Source organism: Pagrus pagrus (genome assembly GCF_965226575.1).
Source record: "Pagrus pagrus genome assembly, chromosome: 2".
In the NCBI taxonomy this organism is placed as follows: Eukaryota; Metazoa; Chordata; class Actinopteri; order Spariformes; family Sparidae; genus Pagrus; species Pagrus pagrus.
The window spans coordinates 24,921,624-24,933,941 of record NC_140186.1 but is presented as its reverse complement, the minus strand read 5'-3'; the positions used below and the strand labels follow the sequence as shown (position 1 = coordinate 24,933,941).

The window sequence follows — 12,318 nt, the reverse complement described above, 5'->3', positions numbered from 1 at the left end:
GCCTTTAATGTTGGACCTTGGTTGTTTATTTCAGTGTGCTCATGGGAATGTGTTCATCCTCCTTCCAAAAATGAAATATCACAGCCATTTTTTGACACACTGTCATAAAAAGTACTTGAAGCTTCACAATGGTAGTTAAAGGTGTACTGGTGTTTTGTGCCCACGCCCTGTACCACTTCATACAGCTCCATTATGTATAGTTATATGACCTAATAATGTGAAGCTGACGCCATCTGGTGGTCAGAATTAAAACCAGCACAAAGTGATGCATACTGCATAACATGTCTGTTTAGTAATTAGAAGTATGTGATGCATTTAAATTAATTAACGCAGTATTAAGACATCAGCAAACACTGATACATAGGCCTACTGTTTGTTAACTCAGTGGCTCGGCTCTAAGCGGGTTACCTTGCCCGACGGTGAGTCTAGTACGGAAGCCGAACATGATCAAACGGATCAGCCGGCTTGGTTGCAAGGCATGCAATCTCTGTCACATACCAGCTAGCACAGCAACCACACAGATCCACTGAGAGCAGAAGTTCACATTCAGCGACGCAGATCGCAGTCATATTTGATTTAATGTTAGTTGTTATAGCGTAGCTGCACTGTTGTCTATAGAAATATAGATCTACCACATCGGAGTGACCAGGTAAAACCTTTCGCGGTACTTTCAATATGATGCTAGCTAGTCATGCTACTGGTAGCTGCCGGGGTTGATATGCGACTGCTCTGTTATGACTATTATCACGCTCCGTTTGCGCCGTCTTTGTTGCTTCGATTGAAAACACTACTTTGACAGCGCAGAGCGGCGTCCCGTTAGTTAGCGTGAGATGGCGTTTTGTAGCTGTTTTCTGTGTGGATGTTGTAGCTATGTGTTATGTATCATAGCGACGCTAAGCTAGCTCGCTATCTTGAATGAGCCAGACGTTTGCGCCTGTGCAGTCTGGGCCTTACGTGAAAAGAGGCTGGTTAGATCGCAGTTGATAGTTGGTGTGGCTCCTTGTTCGTGTAACTGTAACTTAGTGAAGGTTACTTTCGGGTTTCATGTAACTTAGCAGCTAACCAGAGAAGGAAAATGCTCACAAACATGAACGCGTTAACGACATTGATTTTTCTAACGTTACATTGTCGACAAATATTTAGAAGAAATGTCTAAAATTAAGACAGAAGTAGCCTATTGTGAGGTTACCGGTAGTATTTGACAGGTTGCTGCTGTTAGCACATTTTTTTTATGTTAGCCACATCTGTATTCGTTACTGCGTAGCTAACGTTACCGCTACGTGATTTGACCTGTGACGTGCGGAGCGCTGAGGTCCGAGGTGGGGCTGTGAGTTGTGTGCACTGCACTCTTCATAAACAGGTAATGTGTGTTTGGTGTCTCGTAGGATGGAGTGGCAGCCAGATGAACAGGGTCTGCAGCAAGTGCTTCAGCTACTCAAGGACTCCCAGTCCCCAGACACAGCAACACAGAGAGCTGTGCAAGAAGTATCCTTAAATATGTACATGTAAATGTGTGTGTGCTTGTGTGTGAGTGAGATAATGAGAGCAGAGACAAAGGTGTGAGATTTCGCTTCTGCCATGAGAGCCTGTGTGCCAAAGTGGATGGCAATGAAAGCTGACTGGGTGTGTTGTCGTGCGCCGCTTGTGATTGATTGTGATTGTGTATTAATTCAAATCTCAAACGGCAACACAAGGTACGTGTGAGTTCTTGCTGTGTTTGCATGGACGGTTGCTTTCCTTAACAGAGCCTGCAGAAACTGGAGCAACTTAACCAGTTTCCAGATTTCAACAACTATCTCATCTTTGTCCTCACAAGCCTCAAATCCGAGGGTACGTACATGCATATTAAAACTAAGGATACTGACAATAGAGCAGCATTGTCATATACTGAATAGCCGTCCTAACTTTGCTTGTCCCCTGCAAATGTTTCTTCATCTAATCTTTTCTTACCAGTTTTTAAAATGTATTTATACTCTGCCTCTCTGCTGCCTTCCTTCTCAAGACGAGCCCACTCGCTCTCTCAGCGGTCTGATACTGAAGAACAATGTTAAGGCTCACTACCAGAACTTCCCTCCCAACGTGGCTGACTTCATCAAACGAGAATGCCTCAACAACATCGGGGACCCTTCGCCGCTTATCAGAGCTACGATCGGTGGGTGTTTGAGTGAGCGAGAGGGGATGGAGAAAGAGAGAGCAAAGTGTTGGTTGTAGTTTCTAGCCAGTGTGAGTCAGACTACTACAGTATGTAGGTGGTTGAATTTTTGCAGGTAATGTGGCTGCGTGGGAGCCAGCGCTGTATTTCAAAGATGTTTTAAATCATTGAATGCGATGGCGAGTTAACTTTATAGTTACTCCTAAATGTCAAGGCCGGATTTATCTTTGTGTAACTTTTTTATTATCTGTCATAAAGGTATCCTGATCACGACCATAGCCTCTAAAGGAGAGCTGCAGACCTGGCCCGAACTGTTGCCTCAGCTCTGTAATCTGCTCAACTCCGAGGACTATAACACCTGCGAGGTCAGGCTCGCCTGCCTGCACACACAAAAAACTTTGTGTAATGTTAATGTAACTATCAGATTTCTGTCTTTTGCTTTCGTCTTTAACATTCTTTCTTTAATGACTTCTCTCTCTGCCTTTCAGGGTTCATTTGGAGCGTTGCAGAAGATCTGCGAGGATTCATCAGAGCTGTTGGACAGTGATGCCCTGAACAGACCTCTCAACATCATGATCCCCAAATTCCTACAGTTTTTCAAGCACTGCAGCCCGAAGATCAGGTCAGTGAAACGCCAGTCTTGTTCTTTCTGACTCTAACTTTCCCGATCTACATACACTTTATCTGTCCTCCTGAGCTTTTCCACCTTGACTCTCCCTGTTAAAACCATCATCATAGATCCAACTCGTTTGTCTCTCTCTCAGGTCCCATGCTATAGCGTGTGTGAACCAGTTCATCATCGGTCGAGCTCAAGCTCTAATGGATAACATTGACACCTTTATCGAGGTGAGCACTACAGGATTATGTTTCTGTTGTCATTTCCATTGTTTTCAAACCTGCCTTCCTCACATGTAATTTCATGTAGTCTTAGGTCTCACCTTTAATGTCTTTCAGAGGTGGGATATGTAACAACATCTGTTCAAATTTTGTGTTTATGTCAAACATATCTTCTTCCATATTGACTCACTGTATGCTACTTCTGTGCGATATTTGGTATCTGCAATGCACAAAGTTGTCTTTAAAGTCAGGCTGAGCCATCTTCTAAGCTTCTGCCGTTGCCATGGTAATGGACTTCCAGATCAGTATTCGAAGGAAGGAGACGTTGCAGCGGCTGCACAGAAAACAAGTCAAAATACTCATAAAGAGAGCAAGAAATGAAGCTCCTCTATGGGGTTTAAGTAGTCTGAAACCCCTACACACATCTCTTGATGTTGAAATTTTTGGGACAGCCCTACTATAATGTAAAAGAGGTTCACTGAACCCTGAAACCCTGTTCAGGTCCTTGTCAAGATGTAAATGTCTCACATTCTGCTTCTGCTAACTCTTCTCTCCTGGCGTCTTTGGTATCCAGAGTCTGTTTGCACTGGCTGGCGATGAGGACAGCGAAGTGCGGAAGAACGTGTGCCGAGCTCTGGTCATGCTGCTGGAAGTGCGCATTGACCGCCTCATCCCCCACATGCACAGCATCATCCAGGTGAGCATCGGACTCGATCTTACACACCACTTTACAAAGAAAGCCTGTGTGATTTTCCCTTCCTCTGTCTTCCTCCTTCCTCTGCCTCATCATTGCCTCCTTTTGTTGTCTGTCACCAGTATATGCTACAGCGGACCCAGGACCCAGATGAGAATGTGGCTCTGGAGGCCTGTGAGTTCTGGCTGACTCTGGCTGAGCAGCCCATCTGTAAAGAGGCCCTGTCTGGCCACTTGGTCCAGTAAGTAACAGCTGGATAATTGGACAGGATTAGGTTGATGACAAGGAAGTGAAAATCAAGTTTTGTATCAATTTAATCTGTGTAGTAATGTGGCTGTCTATCTCTTTTTTTCAGGCTGATACCTATCCTAGTAAATGGGATGAAATACTCTGAGATTGACATAATTCTTCTAAAGGTGAGCCTCCTCCCCTTAGATAAATCACTTGTTCCTCATACAGACACCCTGTTTTTCTTCTTGTCTCCTCCTTTTTTTTTTTACCTGTGTCTGTTTTGCATTCACCTTTCTCTCTGTTGTCCTCCAGGGCGACGTTGAAGAGGATGAAGCCGTTCCAGACAGCGAGCAAGACATCAAGCCTCGCTTCCACAAGTCCCGCACCGTCACTCTGCAGCACGAAGGAGGGGAGGGCGAGGAGGGGGAGGACATCGATGACGACGAGGACGACGACGATGATACGTTGTCTGACTGGAACCTACGTAAGTTACAGACAGATATGCACTTCTTTCTCTTTAAGTGCATTCCTTGACTTTGAACATTTTCCCAAACATAATGACAAAGTATATTATTACAGTTTCACATTGTTTAATCCTGATGGTGGTTTCCCCCTCCAGGGAAGTGTTCAGCTGCAGCTCTGGACGTTCTTGCCAATGTGTTTCGCGAGGAGTTGCTCCCCCATCTCCTGCCCCTGCTCAAAGGCCTGCTTTTCCACCCTGACTGGGTCATCAAGGAGTCTGGCATCCTAGTGCTGGGGGCTATTGCTGAGGGTGAGACTCTGCACACACTGAATATTCATATTTTTATTGCCTGAGATAAGGAACAGAACAGTAAGAAACAAAAAGCTCTATAGTTGCTGTAGGTTGATCTTGTAACTTTTGGATTGAACCAGATTGGCAGTTTCCCCGTGTTGCCATTCTTTCTGCTAACTTAAGCTAATCAGCTGCGCGTGATAGCTTTATATCACATGTATAGATGTGAGAACTCTTGGCAAGAAAGCAAATAAACACATTTCCCAAAACGTTGCACCTTCCCTATCAAGATGTGTAAAACCTTTTCGTCTTTCCAGGCTGTATGCAAGGTATGGTACCTTACTTGCCTGAGCTCATCCCCCACCTAATCCAGTGTTTGTGTGACAAGAAGGCTCTGGTCCGCTCCATCGCCTGCTGGACCCTTAGTCGATACGCTCACTGGGTGGTCAGCCAGCCCCCCGATGCTCACCTCAAGCCACTCATGACCGAACTGCTCAAACGCATCCTGGATGGCAATAAGAGGGTACAGGAAGCAGCATGCAGGTACAGCTGTTCGTTTCTCCATATGTTTGTCTCTCCTGTGTTGTCAGTTTTAATTCATGCAACCCTCTAACCAATCTTCTTTATCCAACAGTGCGTTTGCCACCCTGGAGGAGGAGGCATGTACAGAGCTGGTGCCTTACCTGAGCTTCATCCTGGACACGCTGGTTTTTGCTTTTGGGAAATACCAGCACAAGAACCTGCTCATCCTCTACGATGCTATCGGAACACTGGCCGACTCCGTGGGACACCATCTCAACCAGCCTGTGAGCAAAACATTCACACGCCTTTGGTATGTGTGTAACATTGAAATTGTGGTAAAGGAATGAATGAATCACAGTCCAAACACTTTTAGGAGTACATCCAGAAGCTGATGCCTCCGCTGATAGCCAAGTGGAACGAGCTGAAGGATGAAGACAAAGACCTCTTCCCTCTGCTCGAGTGTCTATCGTCCGTTGCCACGGCGCTGCAGAGCGGCTTCCTCCCGTACTGTGAGCCCGTCTACCAGCGATGTGTCACACTGGTCCAGAAGACACTGGCTCAGGCCATGGTGAGCTGCGCACAATTGTGCAAAGAGGCAGTTTATGTGTCTGCTGCTTTACATATAAATGACACTCGATGGCATCACACCACTTTTGACCTTTTCTCTCCATCTTCTCTTCTGTGCGTCTCAGATGTACAGCCAGCAGCCAGACCAGTACGAAGCGCCCGACAAGGACTTCATGATCGTGGCTCTGGATCTTTTAAGTGGCTTAGCTGAAGGACTCGGGGGCCACGTGGACACGCTTGTGGCCCGCAGTAATATCATGACTCTGCTTTTCCAGTGCATGCAGGTGAGGAGAGCCCGTGTGTGCGCGTCAATGTGTTTAAATTTTGTTATTACCTCCCTTATATAGAAGTTTTCATTGTCCTTGGATGAGTCCACCATACCTTGCTGGATTTAAATTGCTTGCACAATTCACAGGAAACGATAAGAGATTGTACATAGTCTTTTAAAATGCCTGCTCAAGGTTAGGAATATGTGTGAATTTGAATATATTCCTTGAAAAACGGTTACTTTTCAGCATAATCTGGTGTTTAATCTACACACTCAGTCGTGTAAATCAAAAATTGTGTTTGTCTCCTGGAGTTGAGCATTAAATAACCATAACCACTCCATCCAGAGTCTGTACTGTACTACCATGCATGTACTGTTTGTAATGTAACTCATATACAGAGGTCTCTCTTTTCAGCTCTAACCATCCTACAGTTGCGACAGAGCTGTATTTGTTACTGCTTACGCAAACTGAACATTTCCCTATCGTGCTGCTTCTCATTAAATTTGTTGGTGGCTTTTGTTGTGAAGCAGCTGCAGGAAGTGCACTGTATTAATCTAATATTTTAGTGCTGGCTGCCAATGATCACTACAAACTGCGTCAGCAAAACAAATCAAGACATTCATCAATGCTTTTAGTGAGCTGATCATTTTTATTTAAACTTCTTGCCAGACTAATGGAACAAGGAGAAGAGCCACAGTGAGCTGTTAGTTGTTCCACTGGGCAAATCTTGAGGTCTGCTGACGGTGTGTGTTCACATTTCTCTTTGCTTCTCTGTCTCTTTTGTCCCAGGATACGATGCCTGAAGTAAGACAGAGTTCATTTGCTCTTCTGGGTGACTTGACTAAGGCCTGCTTCCCTCATGTCAAACCGTGTATTGGTAATTATCTCATTGTCTCTTTCACACACACACACACACACACACACACACACACACACACACACACACACACACACAGAACAAAAAAAATGTTCCTCATCCCCCTCGTTTTTGTGCATCTCATGCCTTGGTCACACTGCACAACTTTCAAAGTCGTCAGATCGCTGTGTTGTTCACACTACACAACTTTCTGCCTTGTCGGAAGTCTTATAGTCGTTGTGCCTTCCACACTACATGACTGATCAGCGACCGGGGGTCACACATAACAAGATGTACATGCGAAATGTGACACGGGAATGATGTGGAAAAACAAGGAAGAAAAGAAAAGAATATGGGTGAGAGGATGGAATCAGATATGCACGCAGCAAGGAGTGTTTTTGCACTGAAAACGTGACACTGCCTGCTGGTATTGCGGTTCAGCAAGGACGAAACAATTACAAATACTAAACAGCTTGTGTGTATGTATTCTGATTGAAACTATAAGCTATTATTGAGCTGTATGCTGCGGATGACAGCATAAGAGAAAAATGAGAGGAGTGCGCTCATTGGCTGTAGCTCGTACCTGGCTCCCCGACCCGTCTCTGACTCAGCCAGATATCTAGCCTGTCTGTCGGTCAGCTGCTCCCGAGTGCCGGGATCTTTGAACAGTTCACACGTACTGATCGTTGTTCATCTGTCTCTGATCTTTGTCTGCGATCAGGGCTAAAATCTTGACATTTTTTCTTATGTGTTTGTTCTGCAGCTGAATTCATGCCAATCCTCGGGACAAATCTAAACCCAGAGTTCATCTCTGTCTGCAACAATGCTACATGGGCCATAGGAGAGATTTGTATGCAGATGGGTGAGTTGCAGCAAATCTACTTATACATGATGCTGTGAAGTGCTTGTGCCGTTGAATATGAGATTTCTTGATGTGTGTGTCTGACTTTAACTCACTACTCAACAGGAGTGGAGATGCAGCCGTATATCGCTATGGTCCTGAACCAGCTGGTTGAGATTATTAATCGACCCAACACCCCCAAGACCCTGCTCGAGAACACAGGTATCATGATTACGCACATATTCGTTATTACACTTGTTTTTAGACAGATTTTGTAGTTATATATTTAGGAGTGACAGAAAATCAGAGCAGAAAGAGCATTTAGTCATCCACATGGGAGAAAATAGCACAGTTAGCATCATGATACTACACACACTGTTCTAACAGAAGTCCTGTATCCTGTCTGTCCTTCTCCAGCCATTACCATTGGTCGGCTGGGCTACGTGTGTCCTCAGGAGGTTGCTGCTATGTTGCCACAGTTTATCCGACCTTGGTGAGCGACTGTTAAATCTCTTTTTCTGAGTCTAACTCCCCGTGCCTTGACATCTTTGTGGTGGCATTTTACTAACAACATCTGCACACACACGGTCAGCATTGGCAGTTGTCATATATCACATGTTCAGGAGACTCCCTCTGATCCTCTGTGGTCTTGCCACATCACATGGTATCCCCTTTCTCTCGCCACTCTGCATGTAATTATTTTATCCAGACGTGCAAGATCCAGACTTTAGCGGCATTTTTTCCCCATCAGATAATAGACATTCCTTTCTTCTAGGATGTTTCTCACTTTTTCCAAAACCCTTGCATTTTTGTGTGATCACATTGCTGCAGAGCACAATCACAGCATTACAAGGACTGCAGTATTGACATTCTTCAAATATATTCTTGAAATGATTGGAATCAGCAAGTAATGACAATGAAACACTGAAGTCTGTGAGTTTTTCTCAGTCTTAGAAAAAAGACAAATGTCCTTTCGCACAGCAAGATCTTAGGAATAATTTATGTTATCTCACTTGTTCTAGTTTTGTAGATTAAAAAAATGTTCTCTCGTTGACTGGAAAAGAGAATTAATTCTTAGCAGTGACAGCTGTTAATTGATTAATAATTACATGCTGCAGGTGTACGTCTCTGCGGAATATCCGAGACAACGAGGAGAAAGACTCTGCCTTCCGCGGGATTTGCATGATGATTGGCGTGAACCCAGGAGGCGTGGTGCAGGTCAGACATTGTACAATGCAGGCTTTAAGTCTCTGCTTTCACAGTTTGTGTAATTGGCCGTAAGCCACAGATGTTTCAGGACTTGATGTACTTTTCAAACCTTCTTTCTCTTTGTTCAGGACTTCATCTTCTTCTGTGACGCAGTTGCCTCCTGGGTGAATCCTAAAGACGATTTGAGAGACATGTTCTACAAGGTGAGGGGCTCACTGGGTGACAGTGGTGTGTTGATTAGGAGAAGAAACACAGTCCAGGTCATACCGAGGAGCAAATTGTTGTGTTTATGCAACCAGTACCATCCAAATGCTGATTTTAAGTCACCATGAAATCATCACGCTCCTCCTGCTGTGTGAGTCATGCTGAAGTGTAGAGACCTTGGGCGATGCTGAGTGTGCTCATCTCAGTTTTCTGCTGTGAAGCTCAGCAACACAGACGCTGCTCTTGTTCTGCAGAGAAATGAAGTGAACACGCTCCCCCTTAGGAGTTACCCACATAAAGGACAAAATGCTCAGCGTGCAAATTTAGTGTCAAATTCACTGCAAAATCCACAGATGCATCTATATTTCTCTAATACTTCAATAATACTCCTTTAGGGGCATTTGAACAGGATGTTGACAGCAGGGTAAATCCATTGTAGGCCAAATTAACCAAGTGATCAACCCTCTTCCGTTCTCATTATCATTGTACTATTTCTGTTCCACTTGACGTTGACTTTCACGTTTAAGTAAGCACCATCAGCGTTTTGAAACCGTTTTCTGGCCACAAAATGCTGCCACTGTTTAGCAATTAAACAGTGGATACAGTCAATCCAACACTCAGATGCAGGATTGATTTCGATAAAGGAACCAAAATGGGAACTGTTGAAGGAAAACATTAGGTCTGAATCATATGCAAAAAAAAAAAATGTGTTATGTCACGATTATTTTGGCAGATATTACAGTTGAGATATGAGTCAAGATTTTAGTGAGTGTTAATTGTTTCATTTCATTTTTTGTGGCTCCAGAGGAAGCTGCATGCTATCTTCAAAAACAAATTATCAAAATTGACACATTTTGAACCAGAGACATCACCTATTTTATTCCACACATTCTTTCAAAACCTGGTGCCTACTTTACCCAGAATGCAATGGAGCTACTGAGTGAAATCCCTGGGGGCGATTTATCAGATTACATGCAGCTTCCTCTGGAGCCACAAAAGGCTTTATACTACCTTTTCACACGTGCAGCAGTACTCCCCAAGACCTGTAAACACACTTTAATGTGTAAAATTGTTGGAGTTACCCTTTAAGATTCCTTGACGATGTGCCTGATATTGATTTCTGGGCTTGTCTTCTGCCCTTTCCTTGCAGATCCTGCACGGTTTTAAGGAGCAGGTCGGGGAGGAGAACTGGCAACAGTTCTCAGAGCAGTTCCCCCCACTGCTGAAGGAGAGACTGGCAGCGTGCTATGGCGTTTAGATTCTCTACACCCACCCAAGAGGTAACACCACACACACCGTCATTTAAACTCAATTCAAAGGTTTGTAAACAATCATACTGAAGTTTGTGTCTACTCTCCCATTTTCTCCGTCCTCCCAGGTGAGCCAGCAGGAGGAGGGTGAATGGGAAACTCATCCATCTGTGTATTGCACTGCCCAGATCTGGGGGGAGGGAGAGGGACGCAATTGGCCGCTCCCCCTGACGGACGGCCCCCACGCCCTATGTGTTTGTCCATAGAGGGAGGGTGGGCGGGTGGGAGGGAGGGACAGAGGGACACCTCTAGATTAACTAGGCAGGGACCCGACACAGAAAAACTAACTGGTAGGGACAGATAGAGAGGGACAGAGAGAAGGACATGAAGGAGAGACGGAGGAATAGATAAGTTGGTAAAGAGACGAGCGCAGAGAAAGTTCAGGGGAAAGAGAGGGAGGGAAATCAGTGACGAGGCAGGGAAAAAGAGCGACAGAAAGGTCTGTTACTTGGCTGGGAGGACAGGGATAGTAGAGATTTTAACGGGATTCTTAAACTTAAGAGTAACCAATAGCTTGACCGACAGAGACAGACCAACGTACACAGACTCTCACACATACACTTGCACATGCTGTACATGCAGTACATGGAACTGACTGTGGGTGGCACTATTATTTTGACTTTTCGAGACCTACTACATGTAGTTAGGGACAGACAGGCAGGTGTCTAAACTCTGTTCATTTTTCTGGGTGATATCTTTCTTTTTTCTGGGGAATAGGATTCAACATGAATTACTTTCATCTGTAGTCACTGAATTCTACTTAACTGTAAGATAGTCTAGTATCCGCATCTATGTTTCCTACCTTCATTTTTTGACCAGAGTGCTGCTTCACAGAGCTTATCCATCTATCAGACATATTCCTGTCACATTTTTCTACCTGATCAAAAGAGAGAAGAAGAAGAAAAAAACAACAAAAAAAACCATAAGAGCAAGTGTCTTTCCTCGTGGCTTCACAGAAACCATTCCTGTAGGAAGGAAGGATTAGGGCTAACACATTTGTTTTCTCACCAGAGGGGAGGAACTCGTAGAAAGAAATCACATCCTTAGTTGTCTCTTTGAGATTTGTGCGTGCGTGTGTGTGTGTGTGCGTGTGCATGTGCAGTTTGTAAATCCTTACTTCGGCATTCTGTGTTAACAGTGTGTGAAATATGTATTGTTTTTGATATGGTACCGAGCTAAAACTTGACTCCCACCGCAATGTCCTTGGCACCTGTCAACTGTGACCAAGTGTGTTTGTGTGCGTGTACGTGTGTTTGTATGCAAGTGAGTGTGTATATGTTTCTGTCTACATTCGTACTGATATCCATTTGATGCCATATTGATATCTTAAGTAAAACAGTGATTGGCAATGTCATTGTGATCTTTATAATGTTTTAAAAATTGTCCATATTCTTTATTTTTTTTCTTTTTTGTTTTGCTGCTACTGATAATTTTTGTTTCTATAGTGGACTTAAAATTCGCACAATTAACGCAAAAAAATATTTGAATTAATGCTATTTTCAGTGACTGTTAAGTTGTTTTTTTGCACTTTTTATTTTATTTTTACCTTTTTTTGTTTTTTGTATGGACTTTCTTTTTTTTTTTTAACCTCACCCATATGATATGTCTTGACCCTAATGTCAGTGTTTGTCATACTGTGTTGCACTGTGAAATTAAGTGTCTTTGACTGGCAAAAATATCCCAATACTAAATGGCAAATAAAAACAACTTTGTGAAACTGGGACTAATCCGCACTTTTACAATGACTAACTTTGCCATATTGCTGAGGTGTGTGTGTACGTGTGTGAGATCCTGCATGTGTGTGAGATCCTGCATGAATAGGAGAGCATGAGTACTGTACCTTTTTTTGCCTATGAGCATGTATTGGATAGT

The 12,318-nt window shown here is 43.9% G+C and overlaps 1 protein-coding gene across 1 annotated transcript; it reads left to right on the top strand.

Annotated features, from left to right (window-relative positions):
• The first annotated feature begins 478 nt into the window (after window positions 1-478).
• On the top strand, window positions 479-10,643 carry tnpo2b (transportin 2b). The gene is made up of 24 exons (XM_084381464.1): window positions 479-649; window positions 1,386-1,485; window positions 1,755-1,830; window positions 2,003-2,152; window positions 2,411-2,517; window positions 2,641-2,774; window positions 2,917-2,998; window positions 3,564-3,686; window positions 3,806-3,924; window positions 4,039-4,099; window positions 4,227-4,398; window positions 4,534-4,686; window positions 4,986-5,211; window positions 5,303-5,474; window positions 5,564-5,758; window positions 5,883-6,041; window positions 6,816-6,903; window positions 7,646-7,744; window positions 7,850-7,945; window positions 8,141-8,216; window positions 8,842-8,941; window positions 9,061-9,135; window positions 10,287-10,416; window positions 10,515-10,643. Exons 2-23 carry the CDS (start codon window positions 1,387-1,389, stop codon window positions 10,392-10,394), a joined length of 2,670 nt encoding a protein of 889 aa, XP_084237590.1. The 5' UTR covers window positions 479-649; window position 1,386; the 3' UTR covers window positions 10,395-10,416; window positions 10,515-10,643.
• Window positions 10,644-12,318: the final 1,675 nt, after the last annotated feature.

Bases quoted from the DNA above. Each gene is read 5' to 3' on its own strand.
- tnpo2b (XM_084381464.1), top strand. From the start codon at position 1,387: ATGGAGTGGCAGCCAGATGAACAGGGTCTGCAGCAAGTGCTTCAGCTA. The intron at 2,518-2,640 runs GTCAGGCTCGCC...TCTGCCTTTCAG, and splicing joins AGGACTATAACACCTGCGAG to GGTTCATTTGGAGCGTTGCA. The intron at 3,687-3,805 runs GTGAGCATCGGA...GTCTGTCACCAG, and splicing joins ACATGCACAGCATCATCCAG to TATATGCTACAGCGGACCCA.